The sequence below is a fragment of the Sphaerodactylus townsendi genome, unplaced genomic scaffold, assembly GCF_021028975.2.
Source record: "Sphaerodactylus townsendi isolate TG3544 unplaced genomic scaffold, MPM_Stown_v2.3 scaffold_23, whole genome shotgun sequence".
In the NCBI taxonomy this organism is placed as follows: domain Eukaryota; kingdom Metazoa; phylum Chordata; class Lepidosauria; order Squamata; family Sphaerodactylidae; genus Sphaerodactylus; species Sphaerodactylus townsendi.
This window is the reverse complement of record NW_025950396.1, coordinates 853,157-865,837: the sequence shown is the minus strand read 5'-3', so window position 1 is coordinate 865,837 and position 12,681 is coordinate 853,157. Positions and strand designations below refer to the sequence as shown.

Genomic DNA, 12,681 nt, shown 5'->3' with positions numbered 1-12,681 from the left:
CCACCGGCCCCATGTTATCTGCTAGCATCTGAACTTTATGACACTGAGCTTGGGGCCCTTTCCTTGCCATGTTCCTTTTGGTTCTTCAGTGAAATCTGTAAGCAAGCAGATTTTATTTGCATCACGCATGTGTGTCTTACTGTAGATAAGACCTCTTCAAAGATTGCCAGCCGTCCTATTCTCTGAGCCCTAGAATGTTAGCTGCATCTGGTTTTTGGGCTATGTTTCTTCGCCCAAAGCAAGAGTTTCCAGTGATCCAATGGGATCAGTCCTTGTGGTTGCATTAAAAGCATGCCGAAAGACTGAAGGAAATTGCATGTTCTTGACCTTCCTGTTGCAGTTGGAATCTGGCTGAAAATGAACTTCCTAGAACAGGAAGTGACAACACAAAGTGCCCGCTAGGAGGGGCTGGTAGAGTGCCGTAGATTGTGCTGAGTTCCTTCTTGACACAGATAGGGAGGCTGCGGCGAAGGGGAGGTGAATGCCGAGTCCTCAAACATTATTTTCTTGGGAGCTCCTTGCCAGACAGAGCAACCTTTCCTAAATAAATCATGCTCACCCCTTTCTGTCGGAATAGTACCAGAACAAGGGCACATAGCCAAATATCTTGAACTATTAACTGAACCCCAACAGAGATGGATTATTACAAGGGCCAGATGCAATACTTTCCCATCGGCCATTACAAAGGGTCGCTACCTATCTATCCCTCTCCAGGATCGGGTCTGTCCACACTGTAAAAACCAAGTGGAGACTCTTGCTCACGTTATACTTGACTGTCCGAGATATGTGGGTATTAGGAATTTCTCTCCTGGGCGGGTCTTAGACAAATCTGAAAGAGACTCTTGACAACTCTGTTGTGGAGCTTTTGTTAAATAACACAGAGGCCTGTTTCTTGGAAAAAGTAGCAAAATTTCTTTTACAAGGGACAGAATTTTCTAAGTAACGTCCAATGCCAGATACAGTTTATCTGTCTGTGTTTTGAATGTACTTTTGATTTGTACTTCAGAAATGTCTGTAACGCTCTGGAGCCTATTTTAATCTGCCTAATAAAGGTTGTTGTATTGTTTAACCTTTCCTTGTCTCCTGAATGGTCACCAGCTCCCAATGCAATGACAACGGTGTCTGTGTTTTGCTTTTCCCTATAGGCTGTCTGTCAAGCAAACGCGTGTCTTGCAACTGGATGAAGATGTCCTCTGTGTCCGGTACAGCCCCAATCAGAAACTACTAGCTGTTGCTTTGCTGGACTGCACCGTGAAAATATTCTACACCGACACACTCAAGGTAGCCAGCGTCACTTTGGCTGTTTGAGCTTGAGGATTGCAGGGAGGCGTTGTTGAGAAGATGGCCAGATTAGTTTGGAACATAAAATTTAGTTTTTGTTTACAGAGATGCCAGAGGGCAGGTTAGATCAAGCAGGCGAAAGATCCCTCAAGTGAATGCCAAGAAAAGACATGGGGAAGCAGCAGTTCACATGTGTTAGTTCAAAACCTTGTTTAAGAGCTGAGATCGGAAACCAGCTTGAAATTTCTGTGAAAAGAGCCAAAGGCTGCAAGAAACTGAACTGTGGCTACCGGCAAGCCCTCTCTTGGTGCTATTCAGGACTGACTCGAAAAGGCTTGTAATTGAAGTGGTCTCTGGCCCCTCAGGGGCCTCAGGGCCAGTTGCTTACTGAGTTGAACGAATGAACATCTCTTGGATGAAAAAGGTTGCCCACAGTGGTGGGATCCAAAAATTTTAGTAACAGGTTCCCATGGTGGTGGGATTCAAACTGTGGCGTAGCGCCAATGGGCAGGGCATGACGGGGGCGTAGCCGGGCATTCCGGGGGCGGGGCATTCCTGGGCGGGGCTGTGGCAAGGACACAGCCGCTGCGCCGGTCCTTGGACGGGAAACGAATGCACACAGGTGCAGGCTGCCACGCACGCCGGTGCACCTCCTGCTAGACTGCTTCAAGTTCTGCGCGTTACTGCTGAGAGGAGGGGCGTAATTAAGGCAAAAATCACGTGGCAAAATCACCAATTAGTAACCCCCTCTCAGCACACACAAATCATTAGTAACCTACTTTCGGGAACCTGTGAGAACCTGCTGGATCCCACCTCTGGTTGCACATGACGAGACCGCAACTTCTCGCATAGCAAACTGTTAGCGATCCTTTTGAAAAATCCCGTGTTGGAGCAGCTTCCATATGAACGGCCAGGCAGGAGGCGCGTTGTTTCCCTCCCTTCCACCACGGCATGCACGATCAGAAACAATCTGCCTGCCATTGCAGGGAGGCCCCCCTTTTTTCTTTTGCGGGTTGCACATGCTCAGCTATGCAGATGCAGCCGATCGTCTTGTGGGACGATCGCCATGTCTGTGGGTTGTGGGTGTGTTTGTGTTCATTTCTACATGTGTTGCAGGAATTTTTTTAAAAATCAATTCTGCTATAAAGATATATGTAACCAGCCTTCTATATGTTACCACTGCCATCTGTGCATTCTTTCCCTGATCTTTATGGCTTCACATGCTTTGTAGACAACTAGGCTTCCCCTGGTACCTCTGTCCCATGAGAAAAGAATTACATCTGCTATCTCGTAGGGCAGGAAGCCAGGTGGCTCTCTCTTGCTATGTGCCACCGACCTTGGGGCACTTCAGCTCCAAGGACTGTTTTTTCACAAACTCTTGGGAAAAAGGGAGTGGGGCTTCTCTGTGTGAAGGCGTGACAGCAACCTGGATTGTTTCCATGGGCTCTGTTTGCTGCCTCCATGGCCCGTACATGAATGGGAAAAAGGAAATCAGGTTCCTTACAATTGCAACCCACTATACATTTGCTGTGTGAAGTTGACCTATGTGTCCTGTGATGAATATGACCAAGTTCTAAAATTGATCTCCCGTGGCTTCAGGAAGTGCAACAGATTCTGTCAATGGGAATATTCTGTAAAGGTCACGTCCCTTCTATGCTTGCTTTTATATTTAACCAATGGCTGTGTCTCTTTCCCCTTGACCTCCTCTCTTCCAGTTTTTCCTGTCTTTGTACGGACACAAGTTGCCAGTGTTATGCATGGATATCTCCTATGTGAGTATGGCAGGCATTGCTAGCTGAGAATCATTTTGAGGTTGAAAGTTGGTGGTTCAGGCTGCAAAGCACTGTTGTGGCGACAGAATGGAGGAGGGGAGAAAGGCAGGGGTACAAATGAAGTAAATCAGTGGTACGGAGCCTGTGGTTTGCAGAGAACCTCATTTGAAGTTATCGTACATCAAAAGAGCCACATAACTTCTGTGCTGATCTTGTTGTGACAGCATCTTCGCTGGGTCCTTAAAAGACATGCAAAGTTCACCCTCTTGTTTGATTTAGAGATTGAAGGACTCCATTCCCTCCAGCTGAGTCCTTTTGGAACATAACACAGGGTCTGACCTGTTTCAGAAAAGGACAGTTGATTTCGAATACCTGTAATGGCATATAAATAGTTTAACATTAACATTGCAAGATAATAACAGCCTTTACAACTTCTGACGAGTTAAAATAACACCATTAAAAAATGTAGCCACCGCTTCCAACAGCTCGTAGCTGTGGCTGTTGAAAAGATATATAACCTTCTGTTTATCCGTAGTGCCTTCACTTCCATGCAGGAAGGGGGATTATGTGCTTCTTGACAGAGCAGGCGGTTTATCAGCGGAAAGGTGCGTTACCAGAGTAAGATAAGCTGCTGAGCTGAAGCATCTGCTTACACGGCAGATGAATAACTCCAATAACTAACACAGTAGCTTCAATCTCCAAAGAAGGAATTTTACTTTCAGGGTGCAAAGCCATATACAGTGAAACTAAGGAACAAACCGGCAGTCACGCCTCAGAGTAAACAACAAACCCTAACTGGCACTGTGCACTGATATTAGTGCTCTGATTATATACAATCACCGACCAATCACTGTGAAGGTCACTGTACTGGATCAGACTGGTTTGGTTCAGTTGCATCAGGCTTTGCCAACTGACCCTGGATGACAGGTGCTGTCATTCAGATCACCATGATCTGCGCACAAGATGCACACCATATTTATTTTGCTTCCCTGACACTTCTTCCTCTCTATCTCATAAAAAGGACAATTCAACAGCATATGAGATACGGTTTCCACAGAACCCGTGCCACACGGGCATTGAAAAGGATAATCGATTGGTCTTGAATTAAGTTAATACAGATGGAAGTAAGGGTACTTTGTTCTTTCAATTAGCCAGTTCGGAATTTCCTTCTCTTGACTTGCTGTGTTTCAGGATGGGGCGTTGATCGCCACTGGCTCTGCTGACCGAAATGTGAAGATCTGGGGCTTGGACTTTGGGGACTGTCACCGGTCCCTCTTCGCTCACGACGACAGGTAGCTGGACATCCAAGAGTTGATGTGGGATCTTTCCCTACTGGAATTTTCTGGGACGATCAAGACAAGTTAGCCGCCCTTCGTGTCTTTCCGTATTTAGTCTTCAGTCTTCAGAGTCCAGTTGACAGAATGTTCTGTAATCTTGATCTTTCTGAGCTTGAAGCACCTGCCCAACCTGCTTCTGGGGGAGAAGACAGGCATCTTGCTATTGCTGTTTGTCTCCTCCCACCCAAACTGCTTCCATGGCAGCTATTCCCTTAGGTAATAAAAGGAAACACTTCTTCACGCAACGGGTGATTGGTGTTTGGAATATGCTCCACAGGAGGTGGTGATGGCCACTAACCTGGATAGCTTTAAAAAGGGCTTGGACAGATTTATGGAGGAGAAGTCGATCTATGGCTACCAATCTTGATCCCCCTTGATCTGAGATTGCAAATGCCTTAGCAGACCATGTGCTCAGGAGCAGGAGCAGCAGCAGAAGGCAATTGCTTTCACATCCTGCACGTGAGCTCCCTCCTAAAGGCACCTGGTGGGCCACTGCGAGTAGCAGAGTGCTGGACTAGATGGACTCTGGTCTGATCCAGCAGGCTCGTTCTTATGTTCTTAGGTTACTGGAGCAGCTAAGTTCAGTTTCATATAAAATCCAGCCTGTATTGTTTAAAATCCAAATCATTCCGATAAAGAGGAAGCGGGCTGCAGTCTGTCACTCTGTGCAGAGCAACTGGGGTCTGCTTGCGTGGGACGTTTTAGACCAGGAAGGACTTCTCCCTTTCTGTCTCCTTTGTAGGGAGGAATAAATATGATCCTTTCCAAGCCAGATGAATGACTTCCGCAATCTGGACTTGGCTGCTGTCCACGCCCTTTAGACAGGCGGATTCATGCGTCTGATGCTCAAGAGTGCATCTGGGGTTCTGGTGCAGATCTGTATAAGGCAGCTGCATAGTTCTCTGGCTGTTTGGAGTGGCTGCTGATATGCCGAGGGGGGGTGGGCTCTTGCTTACTCCCGGCCGCCAGTGGCATGGCATAGGACCAGAAGGAATGGGCTTTCCTTTCCTGGGAACATTTATAGCCATAAGCTTTGGAATTTAGGATTTAAAAAAAAAATAAAACCTGTCTGTCTTAGAAGGCTGAATTCTGCATTTGTCTTGTGTATGTACCTCCTGCTTGATGCTGGTTCCAAGCAGTGCTCAGAGTTGCACCAATAGGAGCAAGTCATCTTTGGCTACCTGGAACATTAAGTGCTTGTTGCATAGGTGTGGTTTGGACCTGTATTTCTATGTACTCTGAAACTGTGTGTCTGGGTCTCCTGGGCGAGAACCCAGGGAATGCAGGAACATCAGTCACATCAGCGGGTCAAATGTTCTGGTCCTCTGTATTGTCGAAGGCTTTCATGGCCGGAATCACTGGGGTGCTGTGTGGTTTCCGGGCTGTATGGCCGTGTTCTAGCAGCATTCTCTCCTGACGTTTCGCCTCCTCTGAAGATGCCAGCCACAGATGCAGGTGAAACGTCAGGAGAGAATGCTGCTAGAACACGGCCATGCAGCCCAGAAACCACCCAGCACCCCAGTTCTGGTCCTCCTTTCTTCTACAACAACCCTGACGAATCATGTCGCAAGAGCCTGATATTTCTTTGGAAACGGAGGAGATCTGACTCTCAGTTTCTCTCCTGTATAGCAAAACCTTCTTTCTCTCATTCTTTTAGTGTGATGTACCTCCAGTTCGTTCCCAAGTCCCACCTCTTCTTTACAGCGGGAAAGGACCGCAAGATTAAACAGTGGGATGCTGATAAATTCGAGCACATCCAGACCCTGGAGGTAATACGTCAGCGTGGTGCCTTTGTGGTTGGGAAGCAGCGTTTGCCCCTGTCAATTGATGGGTTGCCACATTCAAAAAGGGGCGTTTTCTTCCACCTTTCTCTAACTGTCTTTCTGTGTGTCTGATTTATAGGGCCACCACCAGGAAGTGTGGTGTGTGGTGCTCAGCCCCAATGGGGACTATGTTGTGTCGTCCTCCCATGACAAGTCACTGCGCCTCTGGGAAAGGACGAGAGAGCCACTTGTGCTGGAGGAGGAAAGGGAGATGGTAAGGCTGTACTAATGCGATCCGCGCTGGGCTCGCTGACTTCTTAAACTTCAGAGGAATTCAAATTCTAGAGCCCCCCCCCCCCCTTCCCCCAAATATTCATTTGTTGTAGGTCCATGTATTTTAAAAGAACCTTTTGTTGTCTGTTTGGCTCTTAGTTCTGTGAAATTCTTCTCCCATTTGTACTTAATTTTTGTTTCATAGGAAACATGTCCTTCAATATCACAGCATTGCACACAGACTTTTTATTTGTATGTATTTCTTTATGAAATGGTATCTTGATCCATAAGTTATAAACGGTGTCATGCTTGTGAGTTAATCTTTCAGCAGGCCCAGGCGCTTCCAACTAAATATCTTGATTTTTAGTCCTGTGAGACTGCTGACTTACACTGACCTGAAATCAGTTGCAACTTCTGTCATGTTTAAGATCTTGGCACCAGTCCCGTTGCTTTATATTGTGTCAAACTGGAAGATTGATTTGATAATCATGAAACGGCACAGAAATTTAAAATCCCTGACAAGAACAGAAAAAAACAAAACAAACACAGCAGTAGTCTTAGCCCCTGAGCTACGTGTCTTGCCTGAACAGGGAAGGTTATTAACCGACTTCTGAATCTTTATAAATTGCTCACATGAGGCCCTAGGCAGAGATGGGGGCCATCACGGAGCAGGACCTGCTCCTCAGCATTACAAATCTCTCCTGCCAGGAGATTCACCAAAAGATCTCGGACCTTGTTGGGAGGGGAGAAGCGCTGGGCAGTGGGCTGCTCAGGGTGACCTGAATTTGGATGAGCTGCTGATGCTGACGCACTGACTCGTTTTCCTCTGCAGCAAAGGGAGGCGGAATACGAAGAGAGTGTCTCCAAGGAAGACCAGCCGGTGGTAAGTGACTTGATAGTCAGTAGGTTGTTTTGCTTGCAAGCCAAGAGGATCTACACAAAATGAGGAATGGAATTTCCCGGGAGCCTGGAAGTGCTGCTGTGGAATGCGGGAAGCCAAGTGGTGCCCAGTGCCGTAGGGAGAAGGCAGACGTCCTGATGTTCCCTTCCTTGCCAGGGTTTACCCTGCATGCCGGAATTGCTTGTGTTGGGCTGGTGTCGTGGTTTTGCATAGGAGGTGGTTCGGAACCTGCCGTGTTGCCTGAGTTGACCTTTAGCCACCACTGAAAAAGGCCCAGCCCTGACTGTGATACATCCAGAGCTTTGCACTTCACAGGGTTTTTTCTTCCCTTTGCTTGTTTCAGGTTGCTGGTGAAACGCAGGGAGAGGCTGGCTTGGCTGGGAAGAAGACTATTGAAACTGTCAAGGGGGTAAGTGTGACACCCTCCACCCAGCGGCGTGGGGGGTGGGTGGGAAATGGCACCCAGGGCAAAACCTGCTCTGGGCGCCCCCGCCCCCGTGCCCCCCCTGGTGCCCACTTACCTGGCTGGGCCGTTGCCGGGTGCCCTTCAGCCCCATCCCGCCAGGCGAGGCTCCACCGACTGAATGAACAGCCTGGCAGGGCTGAGGGGAGGGGTGTGGGGGCAATTCTCTGCTCTCCATGTGACCAGCTGGCGTGTACCTGGGGACATGTGATCCCACATGTCCCTGTGAGCACTCTGCCTCTGCCTCCACCCCAACCTCATTGAGTCTTTCCTAAGCATTAGAGCTTTTCCAGGACATTTCTAACTGGTCTCCCTTTCTCTTTCCCTTCCCTTCCCTTCCCTTCCCTTCCCTTCCCTTCCCTTCCCTTCCCCCCCTCCCCTCCCCTCCCCTCCCCTCCCTCCCTCCTTCCTGCCTTCCTGCCTTCCTGCCTTCCTGCCTTTCCATTTTTCTTCTTCCCCTTTTTGGATTTTGCATTTTCAGATAACTATACCTGATGTATTTACTTCCGCATGTGTTGTTTTTATTCTAGTGATTGTGTGACCACGGAGGAAGGCTAAATCCTTCAAAACGCGTCTGGTCATTTGTTGGTCGCTGTCATATGTTATCAGTAGTGTTTGGAATTGTTACCATCTTTATTGGCTTTCCAGATGTAGCCTGGTTTTCAGGCCTTGTGTTTTTGTTTGTGTACACTTGATAACAAACATGCTTATTTAGCTATATATATTTTGGGGTTCCCAGCTCAGCTTTTGTGGTTCTTTGTACTTCTCAGTCCTATCAGTCTGGCGCACGAGAGCCGTGGCAGAGGAACGAAACCTTCCTGACCACACAGAGAAGCACTTCAGCGTGGAGCTGTCTGCTCTGCGTTAACCAGTCGTTCTCCTTGCCCCCGTAGGCAGAACGGATCATGGAAGCCATTGAGCTGTACCGAGAGGAGACCACAAAACTGGAGGAGCACAGAGCCATCTGCAGAGCAGCTGGGAAGGAGGTGAGCGAAGCGGCGGGAGGCCTTGTGACCAGCACAGAATGCCCAGAGCCAAGCAGGTCCCTTCTCAAGGAGAAGATGCTTCAATCATGCACGGAAAGGGGCTCGAAGCTGAGTGGTTTGGTCTATCCCAGGGGTGTCCAACTCTGGTGCCCCAGATGTTCATGGACTACGATTCTCATTAGCCCCTGCCAGCATGGCCTATTGGCCATGCTGGCAGGGACTGATGGGAATCAAAGTCCATGAACATCTGGGGCACCAGAGTTGGACACCCCTGGTCTATCCTTTGACATTTCAGTGATGTGTGTGCTGCCACAGGAGGTGGTGATGGCCACTAAATTGGATAGCTTTAAAAAGGGCTTGGACAGATTTATGGAGGAGAAGTCGATCTCTGGCTACCAATCTTGATCCTCCTTGATCTCAGATTGCAAATGCCTCAGCAGACCAGGTGCTCAGGAGCAGCAGCAGCAGCAGAAGGCCATTGCTTTCACATCCTGCATGTGAGCTCCCAAAGAGCATAATGTTATCGTGTTACTGTGATCTTCTACCCTGGTTTTTGTGATTATGATATTATGTGTATTGTTGCCATGTATATTGCGGATTAGCTTGCTGTGCTGATGTCATTATATTGTGGCTATGTAATGTCATGATATGATATTGATGATGGCTTGATTATTGACATTGTTGCTTGAAATATTGTCTGATATTGTTGTGTTATGATATGCTAATTGATCTATATTTTGCTGTGCACCGCCGTGAGCCTTTCGGGGGAGGGCGGTATACAAATGAAAGTTCAATGTATTGTCGAAGGCTTTCACGGCCGGAATCACTGGGGTGCTGTGTGGTTTCCGGGCTGTATGGCCGTGTTCTAGCAGCATTCTCTCCTGACATTTCGCCTTCAGAGGATCCTCTGAAGATGCCAGCCACAGATGCAGGCGAAACGTCAGGAGAGAATGCTGCTAGAACATGGCCAGACAGCCCGGAAACCACACAACACCCCAAATGAAAGTTCCATTTCATGATTTCAGTCAGTCAGTTGCGACTTGACGGCTCTTACAGACACACGGAAGAGAGCCGAGTTGAGGCAGATTGCTGTAGTAGATATCACAGTGGGGAGAAAGAGTAAAAGTATTTTAACCCCTCCCCCCCATAGATGAAATGGCAGATTTGGGGCTCCTTTTGCGTAGAAATTTGACAGTTGAGCAATTCAGGGGATGAGACGGGTTGTATCGGAGATGAGATCGGTGTGGAGGAAATGAGCAATCTGGCAAGACTGGGCACACGAGCAAGATTAAATCCATCTTCAAGACACCACCAACATGAATGGCTTGGGTTGAATTCCAGGTTGTCCTTCCTGCGGGGAGACGATTTGTTAATCCATTTTCTGTCCTCAGGTTCGTCTTCCTATCAACCCCATTCTCCTGGCCTATGGCAGTATTTCGGTAAGTACGATGTGCGGAACGTTGAGACGTTCAAACCACTTATTTGCTTTCCCTTGTCCCAATAACAGGGTGTTTTCTGTAGGATTATGTGAGTTGCAGGACATTTGGGTAACTGGCCGTGTGTTGGAGGTGGCGTGTTGTTGTTGTGTGTGTACGTGTGCTTGTGTTTCATTCTAGTTAAAGACCAAGAGATTTATGCTGCAACATGTTCTTGTGGAAATGTATGTTGGAGACCTACTGGGGTATTGAAAACTGTGTCTGATCTGTGTACTTCTGCAAATGGGCTAGTATGAGAAATGCTCAGAGGTTCTCACAGGTTCGCAGGTTTTCACAGGTTCCCGAGAGTAGGTTACTAATTATTTGTGTGTCCCAAGAGGGGGTTACTAATTGGTGATTTTGCCACGTGATTTTTGCCTTAGTTACGCCCCTCCTCTCAGCAGTAGCGTGCAGAACTTGAAGCAGTCTAGCAGGAGGTGCACCGGCGTGCGTGGCAGCCTGCGCCTGCGTGCATTCGTTTCCCGCCCAAGGACCGGCACAGCGGCTGCTTCCTTGCCACAGCCCCGCCCAGCAATGCCCCGCCCCCGGAATGCCTGGCCACGCCCCCGTCGTGCCCCGTGCAGCCCCATTGGTGCTAAGCCACTGTTTGAATCCCACCACCATGGGAACCTGCTACTAAAATTTTTGGATCCCACCACTGGAAATGCTCCCCCACAAAACTATTTCTGCACAAAGGGAAAAGGGCTCTCACTTCACCAGTCATTTCGCCTTAGTTTGCTGTGCAGAGGGAATTTTATGCACATCGTAACCAGTGTTGGGATTCAACCAATTCCCGCCCCCCACCCCCGCCACCTACTTACCAGGCTGCTACGCCTCCGCCCCCCCTTTCTGATATTGGGCAGGGGGGAGGCAAAGGAAGGCAGCAGCTTTGGGGGGCTGGCTGCGGTGTGGCCTTTGGGGGAGGGCTGGGAGGCCTCCCGGGGTGGCCTGCTCTGCTGGCACTCCAGCAGGCCTCCCGGCCCTCTCTCGAAGGCTGCACGCCATGGCACCACCCCAGGGCGGCCGCCAATCAGCCTTATGCACCTCTGGGCCAGTGGTGCGGCCTTCGAGGGAGGCCTGATCTGCTGCCGCCCTGGGGTGGTTCCATGGTGGGATTCAGCCAGTTAGCTACCGGTTTGGCAGAATCGGTGCGAACCGGCTGAATCCCACCTCTGATCTTAACATGTCGCTACTTCTATTCCAAAGTTTTCATGTAAGTTTTCCCTCAGGGGCGTGGGTGGACCACCAAAGCCTAACAAAGGACTCCCTTCTTGTTCTATCTTTCTCTTTCAGCCTTCTGCTTACGTCCTGGAAGTTCTCAAGAAGGTGAAGTCCAGGTGAGTGCTCGCTTGTCGCCGTCCAAGGCTTGTGGGTGGGCTGGCAAGCTTAAATATGTGAACTGCAGAGGCAGAAAAGAGGCTGGTCGCCGCAAAGCCAGACGGAAGGTCCTGTGCTCTGACTTTGTGTGGATTCATCAAACGTGCCGAAGCTCGATTACAATTCTTGGGTGTGAGCCTACAGTTTATGGACCCACAAGAATGCCCTGGGGAGATTCTTTGACCGCTGCTGCCAAGTTCTTTAGTCCCTCCCCAAAACAAGCTTAACAATGTACTTGGTACAGATTTGACCCTGACAATGCACAGAACTCAGACCAGGAGCTGTTCAAAGTTCCTGACCCCATTTTGTCTTCGACAGCCCTAATTAGGTAGATGCAGAGGTGGGATCCAGCAGGTTCTCACAGGTTCCCGAGAGTAGGTTACTAATTATTTGTGTGTGCCGAGAGGGGGTTACTAATTGGCGATGTTGCCACGTGATTTTTGCCTTAGTTACGCCCCTCCTCTCAGCAGTAGCGTACAGAACTTGAAGCAGTCTAGCAGGAGGTGCACCGGTGTGCGTGGCAGCCTGCGCCTGCGTGCATTCGTTTCCCGCCCAAGGACCGGCGCAGCGGCTGCGTCCTTGCCACAGCCCCGCCCAGAAATGCCCCGCCCCCGGAATGCCCGCCCCCGCCCCCGTCGTGCCCCGCCCAGCCCCATTGGCGCTACGCCACTGTTTGAATCCCACCACCATGGGAACCTGTTACTAAAATTTTTGGATCCCACCACTGGGTATATTAGGCTGAACTGAGTTCCAGAATCAGCCTGCAAATGTCTTGGCTGAAGCGCACGTCCCACTGCTTTGACTCTGGCCGTCGTATCACACTGAGTGCGTGCAAAGTGCTGTCAAGTCGCATCAGACTTACGGCGAGCCCCGCAAGGGACTTTCAAGGCAAGTGAAAAACAGAGGGTGTTTTGCCTTTGCCACCTTCTGCAAACTCTTCCTTGGTGGACTCCCTTCCAAGATCCAGCCTGGCTTAGTTTCCTCGATCTGACAAGACAGAACTAATTTTTTTCCCCTGCACCACATCATATTATCAGTAATTTTTTTTTTTGG

The 12,681-nt window shown here is 49.2% G+C and overlaps 1 protein-coding gene across 1 annotated transcript in view; it reads left to right on the top strand.

Moving 5' to 3' along the window:
* The window catches only part of WDR3 (WD repeat domain 3), a 35,767-nt gene extending 24,142 nt beyond the window's left edge, over positions 1-11,625 (top strand). The window contains 10 exon segments of the mRNA XM_048482804.1: positions 1,146-1,281; positions 2,997-3,053; positions 4,245-4,345; positions 6,048-6,159; positions 6,293-6,427; positions 7,259-7,309; positions 7,671-7,736; positions 8,684-8,776; positions 10,168-10,215; positions 11,545-11,625. Coding sequence (XP_048338761.1) covers positions 1,146-1,281; positions 2,997-3,053; positions 4,245-4,345; positions 6,048-6,159; positions 6,293-6,427; positions 7,259-7,309; positions 7,671-7,736; positions 8,684-8,776; positions 10,168-10,215; positions 11,545-11,592 — 847 coding nt within the window. The 3' untranslated portion in view covers positions 11,593-11,625.
* Positions 11,626-12,681: the final 1,056 nt, after the last annotated feature.